The following is a 15,038-nucleotide window of genomic DNA, read 5'->3' on the forward strand; positions in this document are numbered from 1 at the left end:
GACTAGATTCTAAGTCACTAGATTCAAGTGCACATCTCTTATGATTTAATTTATCAAGGGAAAAAAACTATAATCTAAACCAAACTAGTCATGTGATGAAACTATAAATTCCAACTGATTAACCACATTTTTTTGGGTTAGTTACACTAGCCACAGCCAGGCGTAATCACCGCCTGACCTGAATGGAACAAATCTCCAAAAAAACAACACATTACCGACCCCCACACACCAACAGACCTGAATAAAGTGAATGGCTCATTACCAGGCCTCTGCAGAGCTGAATGACTGCGATGAGGGAATACAGCCGCTCGATTCAGGTGTGTTGGGGAAAGAATGCATTTAAAGTTGCTCACAGGGACAGAATTTGGGCAAATCTGATGCAAAGTATTTAACAAATAAAATAAAATAAAAAGTATGTAACAAATAAAAAAAAAACCTGATGGAATCTGTGCGGGGGCAAATAAACTGAGCAACCTTCATTAAGCTCCTGTCTTGCCCCTGCTGATAACATTTTTCACACGGCAGCAGCTGGCTTAAATGTTAGACTAATGCTTATGTTCATCTGTGCTTTGAAATGACTTGCTGATAATTAGCTCCCAATATGACCCAAATATAAGATTTCCTTTGAACATCTTGAAATTTAATATCTGTTTTTTTACTACCAAACAGGTCACATAACAAAGATACATGCAGTCAATACAATACAGTCTGTCCTTCACTCTGAATATCACTGAAAAGAGTAGAAGATACTTGTTTGTTAGGGGCCAAGCACAGACTCTGTTCACAAATTATGGTCACCACCTAATATTTAGTTTGAAAGCCAAGACCATTAAACTTTTTAGAAATTGGCCAGTCACCCTGCTGGCTAACAGTATTGTTGAGATAAAACCACAGACAGCAAATTGCAGCAATTAGGACCCTGAGCCGATACTTTGGATACAATCGAAAAGTCCCTCTTTGACGTTTAAAATAAAACAAGGGGGCTAATACATTACCTCTGTCTGAACTCCTGGAAAACGATGCGATTGGGGAATCCCTGTCTGCAGATACGGATCCCCTCCAGCACACCGTTGCATCTTAACTGGTCCAGAACCAGGTGGGGGTCTAATTTACCAGCCTGGAAGGAAAAGAAGGATAAAAAAATAGGACATAATGATAAACATATATAAACCAAAAGGATTTTCCAATATTTACAGAATAACAACTCAATGTTATGTTCAAAATGAAGTACAGTTTGAATAGTGTGTTCTAAGATTCAAGTCTGTATTGGGTTTGTGACCCATGACATGGAAACATGTTTAGTTTAACCTATCGGTTTTTTTGCAATCTATGTCATCCAACCACAAGTATCCTATGACTATATGAGTGAAAATATCCAGCGTGCAATCCCACATATATGATAGACATTGATTTATAACCGCTGTGAGTCAGCTCTCAGTCACTTTACATGATGACTCACCCGTTTTTCATGGTTGGGTATGATGCAGCGCACAAAGTTGGGATTCGTGTTCCTGAGCGTGGCCATTAGTTTGGACAGCTGCTCTTTGTACAGCTGTCCTACGGTGCGAAACATGCCTTTCTTGGTCTTGTAGGAAGCGCCAAATGCTGTCTCGTTCATGCCTGCCACCTGGTCCAGACCCACGATCCGGTCAACTAGTGATAAAACAATAACCGAAAAAAACAAAAGCTAACTTAATGAGAGATTTAAAAAACAGAGTTTTTCTTCTGTTGCTGTTTACTACTAAAACATCTGCTGTGTCATTTACTTCAACAAAAAGGTGATGTTTAAATTAAGTCTGGATGTTCGTAATGAAATGCTGCAAATAAAGACTGAAATGTAAAGCTGAGAAAGATTTTCCATTCTCTCTTCTTTTTGCAATAAACGCATGAAGACAGACAACATCGGCGCATGAGCTGTTACTGAAAACCAATCTGTCAGTTACATTTTTTTAAAGGTAGATAAACAGAAGTTAACATCTGTAAAAGGCATGTCAGTTCAATACTTTTTAAATATAGCACATACCACCAAGTCACAAACGGGCTATTTGAAAAATAACATGCTGTAACGTACAATAATGCTTAAGCTTACATTTCTTAACACGGAAACCACATAAGCAAATTTTTTAATTTGAGCCTGTTCCTTGAAATATACGTTTGTTTTAGCTCTTCCCGGGGATCCTTGCATCATCAGATAGATGGAACATCAGAAAGAAAAAGAAAAAAAACCTGAGGACATAAGTGGTAATGTGGCACAAACTCTACATCCAAAAACAGCTGGAAAACGTATATCGCCGTGTTGTAAAGACATTCTTTTAATTATACTTTTTTTATATTTAATTATACTTTTTTTATAATAAATCAGAGCAGAACAGTGAAAATAGTTCAGCACTAAAATACCAATGTGCCCATACTGAACCAGACAAGATATAGTCAAGTATGAACAATGCGCAAACAACTGAAGAACATTACTGCTTTTACAAAATAATGCCACTTTATACATCATAGAACTAATTAATTCAGCAAGTATCTAAATTATTTCTTAAATCTTTATTCGACTGGAAACTCTTATGCAACACATGTTTTTAAAATAGTAATAAATCATGTCCTGAAGTTGGATCAGATCTCTGGCCCGCAGAGGTTTCCAAACTTTTGGTCCAATAAACACAGCAACGAGATTTTAAAAACTGAAATCATCCTTGGACCCGGTGAGTTTGAAGAAAAAATATATATATTTTTTCCATCTGCTAAAAGTTCTGATGAGGCTGCTAAAAATAAAATGGCCCATTTGTCCGACAGCCAATCACAGCTATTGGTGAGTAGATTTGATCTTCTGGTTTGTTATTCTCCAAATGTTCCTGCTCTAATTGTAACCCTCATATGCATTGCATTGTTTATTTTCACATTCAACTTTAACTTGTTTCAACAAAGATTTATTTCTTGATATTTAGCCACTCCTCACTTTGGAGCAGAAAAATACAAGATTTTTAAATCATTGGACTAACATCTGAATATGCAGGGGACTAAGGCTACACCACAGTCTGGGCGACCCGTAACAGCAGGGCTGGACCATGTGGAGTTTGGGAAACCTGAGAAGGCAATTACCATGTTGCTTTTCTTACAGAGCACATTTAAATTGAGTATTTTTCTGCACTTTCACCACATTCCTATTTAGATTCTTGCCAAATATGCCCGTGATGGCAACAGGCTTGGTCTAAAGGACCTCGTCAAGACCCTCCAAGGACCATCCATGTTCTTGGCAGAGTTTTAGCCTGTAATATCACAGTTGGCGTAGCCCACAACCATAAAGAGCAGGAGGAACATTTTCGGTTGAGGCATCACCCAAGACAAGAACACAGCCATGCAAAGCTACAGACATGTGTTTCGATGGATGCACAGTGCACTGATGGCAGGAAAGGAAACCGATGAGCCCTGCAGCGCTAGCGATGAAGGACAGTAAGTACACAAAGCTTGTTACTAACATTCACCTGGAGCTTCATGGAGCCCAGACACATTGTCATAGAAAGAGGCTCTTTGAAACGTCTGAATGTCTACAGCAACAGAGAGAGAAGACAGGCGTGAGAGAGAGAAAGAAAGTAGGCATGCATACACAAACACCCATTGTTCAAACTCCCTCAGGCACAAATTATTAGCGCATTGAGTAGATGTTAGAAAGAGGCCAGAGGAGTAAATTCTAGTCTGCGTACTAGTTACAGTTATGTGCATGAGTCCAAAGTTCATTTATAATAATGTAGGTAAGAAAGAAGTAGGCATTTAGCTTTGTATTGGAGCTTATCTTCCAGAGAAAAGTTACTGTCTGCTCCGACCTTAAAGGTTAAAGATTAGATTAAAACAAAATATGTGGTACTAATCTCAACAGGAAGGGTTTGAGGCAGACTTTTATTCAGCTGAAGTCTCGGTGACCTTAAAGTGATTAGAGACCTACCGTCTTTCCAGAGCTCGGCCACAAATTTATCAGTTGACTGGTGAAGCAGCGTGGCCACGTTATCATTCAGAGGATCCATGTTCTTCATTAGCCATTCGTCAGCTTTATAGTCCACCTACGCAAACACAAGTAATGAATATCAAGAATGAAATCCCAATTTATACCTGCCCAATATTATTGGACAGGTATAAAAACTGAAATGTAAAACAATTTATCACTAAATCCGTAACACTATCACTATCCATAACATTTTATATCTGTTCTCTAGGGCAATACTCCCACCTGAATGCATACTTTAAAGTGTACCCCAATAAGACTGGTTTTTAGTTTTTGATCATCACTCTGTGCTCTATTATTTCACCTTTTTGCAACAAGTTTTTAAGTCACAGCTGCTTAAATGTTTGAGAAGATTGACATGTGATCATTAATTTCAGGCCAATCTCAGTCGCTGTCAGCACACAATGCTGATATTACAAGAACGTCGTTGGATTGCAGTCCCTTGCAAACGTTTTTTTAAACCCCTGAAACACGTTTACATTTTCTCGTGTTATGGCCACAATCTTCAAATTATTTTACTGGGATTTCATGTGATGGACTAGAACTGGGCGAGATGGACCAAATATATATATATCTCGGTATTTTTAGGCTGAATGCTGATATACAATATTTATCTCAACGTGTTTTTTTCATAAAGTAATTATAAAAAGCCATCTCTGTATGAAAGCTTTATCCCAAATGTCTCATAGGCAGCTGTAGATGAATATGAGAAACAGTTGCAAAAATAACCTACTGGAATACATCAAATTATAACTTTAATGCAACATAGACTAACTAGATATAAACTATATAGTGTCATCTTATATCTCTCTTTTTTATCTCAATATTTTTATAATTTCGATATGATGGACCAACACAAAGTAGTGCCTACCTGTGAAGAGTAGACGTCGACCGATATTTTTGGCCGATATTTGCGTTTTTTTCTTGTATCGGTATTGGCTTTAATATGTGCATTTGAGTGCTTGGAGTAAACTTATGGAACAAGTTTGGAATAATCAAATCAATTGAAAAGACTTTATAAGAAGAAAGTTATTAACTCTTACAAAGTTTTGAGTGAATAATGAGGAGAATGATATATTGTTTGCAACGTATATTGTAATTTAATGAAAGGCTACAAAAATTTATTGTGGAATTTTTCAGAAAGAGGAGGCAGGTTTTTACAAAAAAAAATTCTTCTTCCTGTTCTCTTTTCACTCGTGTATCTTAAAAGTGTGAAATACATTTATATTCAGCCCCTCTGAGTCAATGTTCCATAAATCCACAGTTTGCTGCAATTAGGGGATACAAGTTTTTGATTGTGTCTCTGCAAGCTTTGTTCATATTAAAACTGACTTATATTGCCAATTCTTATTTGGATAATACATCAAGCTCAGTCAGATTAAATGTAGATACAGCACATGAGCATAAATGTTGAAGTCTTGCCACAGAATTTATGTTTGGACTTTGGACCATTAGTTGTCCTCCTAAAAGGTGAACCTCTGCTCCAGTCTTCGGGTCTTTGCAGTTTTTAGATGTTTTCTTAGGATTGCCCTGTATTTAGCTCCATCCATCTCCAATCAACTCTGGACAGATTTATTTTTCCCCACTGAAGAAGTGCTTACCTACGGCATAATGATGCTTCCAGCATGTTCTGCTGGAAGAGTCACGCTTAGGGACATGTGAAGCGTTCATTTCCCACATGCCTCTTTATTGTTTTTATGAGTGCATCACACATTGGTTAACTGTGTAGTTTTTAAAGTGATTTCTAAATAAAGTTGTATTGTATTGTTTAAAATGTTGAATAGGACTTCTCTTAGCTACTTTTGACCACTCCTCCATACCACCTAAGTTGAGGACCTCTTGTAGGGTCACCATAGGCCATCTGGCTGCTTTTCTAATAAACACTGTAATTAATCAGCCTGTCAGCTAAAGTGCACACAAATGTCTTGGTAGGTTTGCAGTTGTGCCACAAGCACATTTTTGCATGACGGATTTAAACAGGGCTCAGAGAGATGCTGATGATATTTTTGTACTTTCATGATTCAGATGTTTTCCCCATTTTATTCCCGGCATGTCTGCTCTGCTCCTCTTTCTTCATAATGCTTTTTGTTCACTGATGTTCTCTAGCAAACCTCTGAGGCCTTCATTCTTTATCTATACTAATAAAATAATTACCAATTATATGATTTCAGAAGGCAAATGTTTGCACTGGATTTTATATATGGGATTTTGAATTTAGGTGGCTGAATACAAACGCACACTACAGTTTTAAGTTTCTTAGGTATCTAGAACATTTTTCAAAAAAACATGTATTATTCTTTTCTTACTTTGTATCAGGCTCAGATAAAATACCATTTCAAAACCCTGATGTTTGTTGCAAAATGCGGAAACGTTCAAGGGTATGAATACTTTTGCAAGGCACTGTGCACAGAAACCGTGCTGGGCAATGACAAACCAGAACAGAGGTTCAGTGGCATGTCCAGCAACCTGAGAAGAAATTCTTCAAGTGGTTTAATCAGCACTCTTTAAAAAACAGCCCTATAATGTCCACAGTTATTTTTCCTTTCAGTATTGCAGTCATGCAGGATGTGTTTAAAAAAAAAATCTCCAAGGTATTCCTGGATCCAGCCATCTAACGGAGTCTGGCATTTCACATATTTGTGATTATAGACCAGGTCCAAGACTCAGTGCCCTCTCAGTGTTTGCAAATATGCGCAACATCTGAAATAAAAAGACCTAAAACACAATCAAACTACCGCTCAACACGTTGTTAGGATATCAACAAGGTCAAGTGGAACGAGCTGTTTATCCCAGAACTGCATGGCACACTTAGATGGCACTGACCCAAAAGATTGGCACATATCTATCAGATACCACCCCGGAGGTGACACAGCTTCCCTGCTGATGTCACAGTTTGGATGTGTACCGCCCTTGTATGGGTGTGTCCCGAGATCCCTTTATAATGTTTGCGTGATGAGCACTCGAGGCCTCCTGCCGATCAGGGGCCCATCAGCGCTGGTGTGACTGTAACTATTTCTCTGTCTTTACTTAGATAAAATATAACTAAAAGCATACTTGTCTGTTTTATGCGTCCTACATTCAAGGTAAAAAGTAAGTGGGAGTCGCCTGACTGGGTAAAACGAACTGGGTCCACCGAGGGTGCTTCACCGTAGTCACGGCACGGTGAAATCAGTAACAAAATGGTGTTTCCACCCGGACCCAAAGGACGACATACCACCTTCCGTTTTTTCGGTCAGGACGTCATTCCGGAAGAAAAACACACAGCTTGCGGCCGCAAAAAAGGTAAGGAGATTTCATTCATCTCCTAGTGTCTTTTTCTTCCTGGAGGGCCGACTTTTTGTATTTCTAAAGGCAGAGAAAAGTTGAGGATAATTGTTTGCAAACGTGTCGATAATCGATGAGAATTTGGGATTTGCGTGCGGTCACAGAGGTGAGAGTCCGGGAATCCTTGGCCAGGGTTCCGAAAATACTGTGCACCTTGAGAATTTAGGGTTTAAAAGGTCCCCTTGTTAGGCACAGAGGAAAATACGTGTTCCTCTGTGCGTAGCATAAAAGCGGCCATTCTGACAGACACGCCTGTACGCGTGGCTTCTTAAACATTGTGTAGCCTAGAAAATGTGGGTTTAGAGCTCCCTTATTTTCCGCGAGGACGAACATAAAAATCTTCGTCTTTGCGGTAATATAAAAGCAGCCTTTTTCGAAAAACGAGCGCGTATGAGACTGAGACCGGAGGTACCTACAGAGTTAACTAAAGATTGGCCAGAGAGACTGCTTGGATCCGCGGATATTGAGTGTGTCTGTGTGTGTGTGTGCAAATGGGTCTTTGTGTGTAAGTGAGGTTACAGATAAATGTATTTGTGTTTTGTTTTGTTTTGGGGGTTTTTGGCGCAGGGGGGTGTTCAAAGTGCAACCAGTTGGTCGGGGCAGTTGGATTAATAAGAAAAAGAAAAGCGAAAGTCTTTAATAAAATAAAAAATAAAAAGGAAACGGAAACGGAACTAAAAGGGCGTTGCACCGGGGAAGCGTTTACGTGGGGACCGACTGGGACTTCCGTTGTGGATAAAATTGTTCGTAACTATTAAATGCAACGTATAACTTTCAAAAAGGGGTAAGCGTCCAGGTGTCTGCGAGACACAGAGTTGTATCCTTGCGGGGCTGAAGAGTAAAACCGTGTTTGGACGAAACATTCGGGGGTCGTAGCCAGCGCAAGCTCTCCACTTTTAAACTAAGCGGGAACTTAACATGTTGAAAATACATCTTTCGGCGTTGCTATAGACGTTTAAAAACTATGAAAAACATAGAACTATTTAAGACAGTCAGAAAAAGCAGGCCTGCACGTGTTTGTCTGTCTGAATGTCATCTTTGTATGTAAATGTATGTATTTGTGTATCGTATGTAACTAAACGTTCGTCTGTGTGATGTTCATGGTTTCAGAATGTTCATTTGTTTTGGGAGAACTGCAGCTCCGTAATTCAAATGACATTTTAAGCATGGACTAGGTTAACAAAAAGGTAAAAGTAAAAGAGAGATTTAAATAACAAAGTTTTTTTAACATTTAATATCTGGCCAAATTAAATTGTTACACTGAGATATGCTAACGTGTCTTAAACAGAAAATATCCCAGGGCTGTAAGAAATACTTGGGACTGGGGATAAAAGTTTTTGTTGTTTGGAGCTTAAATATGCAGTACAGCAACCAGAGGCGTTAGGGCTGTATTCAGTTATGCTATTAGATTGTGCTTGGCTTGTGTTTGTCAATGAATTCATGACAACTGAAATAATAACAGAGAAAAAGCTTTTATATTGTAATTTTAGAACATTAATAAAATGGCAAACAGCATATGGGGAGCATATGGGAGAATGTTTGGGAGAAAAGGATTTTACAGCTGCCTAAAAAGAAGAATTTAAGAGCATTAAGATATACATGATTTTTGATTTAAATAGATGAGACAAACTGCTTTAAACAAACTGTATGGGACTAAATATGGTTGCTTTTCTAAGGGTTCTGTATTAATCTATTTTATTTCTTTTTACTGGGGATTTGAATGCAGCTAATGAGAAATTTTGAGAAGTCTCAAGATATCACAAGGCCACATTAAGCATGTCATCGGTTACAAAAGCATCTGATGTTATTAGTTATGCTGAGCTGAGGCAAGCCTCAGAGGGTCAGTTTAATCTGAAACAGGACAATAGATATGATAAACAAATCTGACCATGATGTAAACATCTGAATGTTATGGCAAGGCTGGGTCTGTGTGTTCTGGCCTGGGGGCACGAAAACTATGTCAGAGGGAAAGAATGAAATAAAGCCAGCTTGTGAAGAGTTAGATTCTACTTCTAATCTCTTTGTTTTTGGGTAAGCTTTCTCAATGTGCTGAATTACGGGGAAAACTCTTATCATGTATAGAAAAACACTAGAAGCTCAAAAGCCTGAAAGAGAAAATGGTTGCTTTAAAGTTTCACCCTTGACCATTTAAGATTGAAAAGCACTAATAACTAAGTTTGCATGATCAAAAGAGCTAGAAAGAAATCAAAAGAATGCTATAAGATATTGGAATACACATAATGCACGCTTTGGGAGACTTTTTACTTTCGGGTTTTTATTGTTTTGTGTATTTTGATTATTTCTTTGTTAAATGATTCCTTTGCTTTAATTTTTGCATCACCAGTGACAAAGAAGTGACAATATTCAAGGTTGTTCGGCAGATAATTTAAGAAGAGGAGAAGTTTTAATATAAAATGATGAAAGTAAAGGAACGAGAGATTCCTACCTCCCCTGGACCAACCAAGAACTTAGACACATCACGTTAAGAACCAGGACACTAGAAAGACCAGGTTTTCTTTTGTCACCTAATACACTAACAGAATTGTTTTTCTCTGAGTTACTTCTTTCAGATGATGTGAGATGAAACTGTAAAGCCACCTTGTTCCAACAGAAGTCTCTGGAAAGTGAGCTCTTTCAGGCCGTATGGTAAGAAGTCATGATCTAAAATGGACGTGCAGGGATTGACAAAAGTGACCAAATTATGCTAAGTTTAACAAACTTATGACAGGTAATATCGAGACCTTCTAGGCAAGGCAAGGCAAATTTATTTATAAAGTACAATTCAGTATTCAGTATCCTTCTAGAGGTAAGAAGGTGGCTTTGGAAATTGTTCATGTACCTCTTCCAACTGTTCCACTCTCCACTGACTCACATTAACATTTCTATCCTGTTCTCTGCTTTTTCTTGCAAGGAAACCTGGTCATATATAATTGGAATGTGCTAACGGAGAGATTTTAGTGTCTTTTTAGGCATTCTCAGAGACAAGTTAGTACGGTGCCACAGTGGTCCAGGGGACGGAGAAAAAGGTGATGTACTTGACTCCTGCCTAATCCAGTTTTTAATCAAAAAAAAAAAAAAAAAAAAAAAAAAAAAAATCAGTAATTTTTGCAGAAGCTGCATAGAGGTTTAATGGGGAATGTGATGCTACAAGGTTAAGAGAAATGCTTTTTATTAATGAACTTATACAAAGAGGTTGAACTGTCTGTAAAATATTTTGCTTGGATAAATTTTAAGGGATCAAGATATGGGATAAAGGTGAAAAACTTCAAGAATAATTTTGTTTTAGAGGGAACGATGTGGTTGATTTTGTTTTGAGACAGTTTTCTTGTAATTTTTGTTTTGATTTTTCTTTTCAACTTAATTACACTACACTACGGATGAAGATGGACAATTCTTGTATTAGACAATTTGATTTTGGACAAAATCCATATTGGCAAAATGCTGGCAGAATTCCTTGTGGTTTCAGACACAACGATGGGAGAAAGAAGATTCATGGACAATGCTCGTCCTGGAACGATGTTGTGCTGTTGAACTGAGACATGAGGACTGAAAATGGACAACTAATTGCGGGGGAAAAGACAGAGGCATCGGATAACCTTCAATGGACCGCAACACGAAACAAAGATGAGTTGGCAGACACCCCTTCTGCATTTCACATCAGATTTTCCTGCACATAATTAAAACACGAAACACACATTAGAAACATACACATTGGCGGATGCGCTTAGAAGAAAACTTTCAGATTAAAAGCAATCAAGATTATTATTAAACCCCTAGGATGTTAATTATTTTAAGTCAGAGCTGTTATTAGCGAGCGATAAGAGGGTCAAACGCATTCGGACAAGTGGTACTGGTCTGGAAACAAAGCTGGTAGAGATTTTGGGCCGCTGATAAGAAGGATTTTCTTTTACTTTTCTAACAAAGTTTTATTTAAATCATTTAAAATACATATAGATATGTTTTGAAATTTTATTAACACCACAGGGGGTTTTTGAATAAGATTCAAAGAGGCACCTTTAAGATACAATAAGCTTCATAAAATACATCATGCATGAGAAGAAATAGGGGGAACCGGTAAAAGACATCCATTTTGCACCAAAGTATTAAGTTACGGTATGAGAGCATAGAGCAGCTTAAGTAATTATGCTAAACCTAAAAGGTTTGACAACTTATTTTGGGGATTACAGTAAGGGGATTACATAGAGGGGCCGTTTAAACGTGAAAGGAAAGTGGATAAGAACAATGTATGCTATAACATCAATGGGCGATAATTATGATCATGGAAAAACTAGTGGGCGAAAAAGTTAGAGTAGGCATTACAGCAACAGTTAATAGCATAAACGAATGACCTAACGAGTGAGCAAGCTAATTTTTCAATATAAGCAGAATAAACTCTAAACCTTTTAACCTTGTTCAACCGAAGGATAAATTGTGAGCACAACATTTACTGGGTATCTTAAAGTAAGCAGAGGCGCAACAAAGAAATTAATTATTAGGATGTAAAGCAACACAAAGGTTAAGGACTTGAATGGGTAAAACTGCAAGTTTAGAATAATGCCTTATTCTAGTAAATACCTTGGGTAAATTAGGATTAAAGCACCAGTGTAAATAGTTTGGAATTGTACGCAGTTACCTAAAAGGTGTGAGGAGACTTAACAACTATCTGTTTGAACACAAAATAGCACAATAATTGTTCTTTAACTAAATGTTAAAACATCCAGAAGAAATAAACCCACATAAATATAGTTTAGCCATCTATTAACCTAGTGGTCTTTTAGACCAGGATAATCTAACGATCGTCCTCTTGTACATGCAGAAAAGTAATGAGGTCAATTAGATTAGTTGGACGTTTGGTATCTGGTCAGGACAGCAGAAGCACTCCTGGACACAAGATGAGGATAACAGCTCCAACATGATATCAATGCATGAAGGTTGGCTCTGAGGAACATCAGAGCTGCAATGGCATCAGACAGTGACACTACTGCTGTGATAAAGAAAATCTTGAAAAGAACTATGCATGACTGCTTTGCTTCACAGGTGATGGAATTCAATTACAAGGTTTCACGAACATGACATGGAGAGGTTGGCGTTCAGGAAACGCACCTAAAACACACTCTTGGACTCTTTGGGGTGAATGGGCTCTGAAGGGGGACACTTAACAGGAGATAAACTGAAAGCCTGGGCTTACGACGAGAGACATTTCAGACAGGGGGTGTGGACACCCAGGAATGCTGCTGTGGTTTGAAAATGTCAGAGATTTGTCGCAGGTGATGGAGTGTTTCGATGACCCAGGCGCTTGAAACCAGGTTGAACAGAGGAGACGACGTCGTGTTCCCACAGGGATTACCTGTAACCTAACACTGACTGTGAACAATTTTATGTTTGGGTTTGCTGGGGTTGCCAGAAGGAGCATCGGAGATGACTTTCTCTATCCTGACCAGGTTCACACTTAAAATGCAAAGAACAAAATTATAGAGGCCAAAACAAATACGGACATAGAGAAGTGTTTATACAAAGAATTCCACAATTCGTCAATTTAAGGTGCAGATACTAAGGCTAAACAAAGAATTAGAAGAAGGGCAAAACTTAAAGCTGATCATTTACCAACGGGTGGTCAATATTTAAGAGGGTTTAAAGGAACTGCACAATTTCTTCAATGATCACAACAGACAGTGATTGATGAAACAAAAAAGCAAATTCTAAAATGGGAATTTTTAATCTGCTGGGACAAGACGGTGCAAACATAAAATAAGGATTTATAGATCACTGGGTGATATAAGATCACAAAGGTAATAATAATAAATGTATGAAAATGTAAGAAAATCACTCGGAGTAATGTCTGCTTAAAGTTTTTCAAGGATAAACTAAACACATGAGAACAAGAACTAGATACTTGTTAAAGGGTTGATTTACTTGGGGATATAATTATACTTGGATGTATTATCAATTAAACTAATGTTGAATGACTGAAAAAGGTTTAAAGACCTAGAGCAGTATGGAGCTTCTTACATGGTCAGGGGGCGATGTGTCTAATAAGCAACAATGAGTTACTGCTCACAGCATACTGCAGTTTAAAGGTTTGTTTCAAACAAGATTCAAACAGGGGGACATAAGATAAAACTAGGGTCGCTTACAAAAGCGGTCTGTTAAAACAAGCAGAAGGGATTAAAATATCAAGAATTAATGGGGTTAGAATTGCTCTTCGCTTCAGGTGGAGGGCGCATTCAACTACAAGTCTTTTGGGTTGATGCACGTCAAGCTGAAAGTGATTCACAGAACTACTTCCTGTCTCCGCCCTGGGCTACACCCACTTCCTGAATAGCAACCGATCACAACTCCGTGTGGGCGAGGGGCATGCACACACTTCCTTTCTCTTAGCTGAGTTTTTCAAAATAAGACAAGAAGTACATAGGGCTGCTTCTTATTAACATCACAACATTATTCTGCAAATATATATAGTGGAGCTTTCTTTTACAAACTTAAGGGTTTTTCTGTTGGACCTTTTAGAAAAATGTGAAGTATTTTGGAGCTGGTTCAGTAAGAAGTTTCTGAAAGGTTTTAATACAATTCCTTGTGTGCTAGATAAATTAAGATGAACCGTGTCACAGTAGCCATGAAACATATGATGATAAATTTCTATTGCAGAGATCTTTTCAACTGTTGGACAATTGTAAGGTGAGACACACATGGGAAAGAATTATAGAGAAATGCTGCTGTAGATAACGTTGAACTTTCAGATTTCTCTTTTATATAAGAGTAATGCAAGATCTAATGATTACAGTAAAGGAGGTAAAGCTAAGAGCATAATAATTGTGAACGGAAATATCTGGATGTGAAAGTGTTTGAAGAAGGTAAATGAAAGAAGGATTGGGAGTCTTGATGAGAACACTAATTACACCTTGTTTCTGTTATCCAACAGTAAACAAGGCTTGGTGTCTGCCAACCATCTCAACAGAGCATTTTCCTGGGGATAAAATGCTTATTGCCTGAAAAAGGACAGGACACTCATTACCATCCAACTAAATCGTTTTTGTCCATGCGGAGGAACAAAGAAGAGGACTGGGGATGAAGAAGCCAGTGAACTCTGATTCCTTATTCTTCAACGGGAGGAGTTGCCTGAAGAGACCCTAAGCGCGATTAGATTATTTTCTGCCTTGTGCCTGAATGGCCTGAAGGCTTCCTTAACTTTGCGTTATTGACGTACAGACTCTTTTTATATCACAAACCTGATTTTTTCCTTTCTCTTCTCCACTGACTTCCATCACCATGTTTGATTTTATGTGTTATGATGTTTATACTGTGATGTTGCATTATGATGATCGCTATGGCTTTATGACTAAGAATGGAAACTCTCTGTTACAGACACACACACCAAGACCTGCAGTTCTTGCTAACTTTTTGCTTTGTTATATAGAGAACCAGGATCTGATGGCTATCACAGATCCATAAGTTACTCGGTAAGGCTAATTTCTAGATTCAATACAGGGTGTCTTCTCGCTCAGATTGGCCCAGAGTGGGAGTGCCCTTGACTGGGGCTCCATCACTTTTTTGCCATTTCTTAGAGATGGTTTTTTGTGATGAAGACTCAGCCTGCCCTCTGATGCCCCCTACTGGTACTCTTGGATTTGTGAGGACTGAAGGTGTTGGATGATTGTCCATAGGAATGGAGAGTGGAGGACCAAGTAGGAGGTTTCTTGGGGTGGGGGTAGAGTAG

At 38.2% G+C, this 15,038-nt stretch overlaps 1 protein-coding gene across 2 annotated transcripts in view; it reads right to left on the reverse strand.

The window, feature by feature from the left end:
• Window positions 1-15,038, reverse strand: part of LOC105929903 (myosin-10) — a 76,256-nt gene that overhangs the window by 15,645 nt on the left and 45,573 nt on the right. For both annotated transcript variants that reach the window (XM_036148385.1, XM_012867834.3), the window contains 3 exons: window positions 3,944-4,058; window positions 1,460-1,653; window positions 996-1,117 (listed from right to left, as the gene is read on the reverse strand). In XM_036148385.1, coding sequence (XP_036004278.1) covers window positions 996-1,117; window positions 1,460-1,653; window positions 3,944-4,058 — 431 coding nt within the window. The remainder of the gene's footprint in view (window positions 1-995; window positions 1,118-1,459; window positions 1,654-3,943; window positions 4,059-15,038) is intronic.

Source organism: Fundulus heteroclitus, chromosome 16, assembly GCF_011125445.2.
Source record: "Fundulus heteroclitus isolate FHET01 chromosome 16, MU-UCD_Fhet_4.1, whole genome shotgun sequence".
Lineage (NCBI taxonomy): Eukaryota > Metazoa > Chordata > Actinopteri > Cyprinodontiformes > Fundulidae > Fundulus > Fundulus heteroclitus.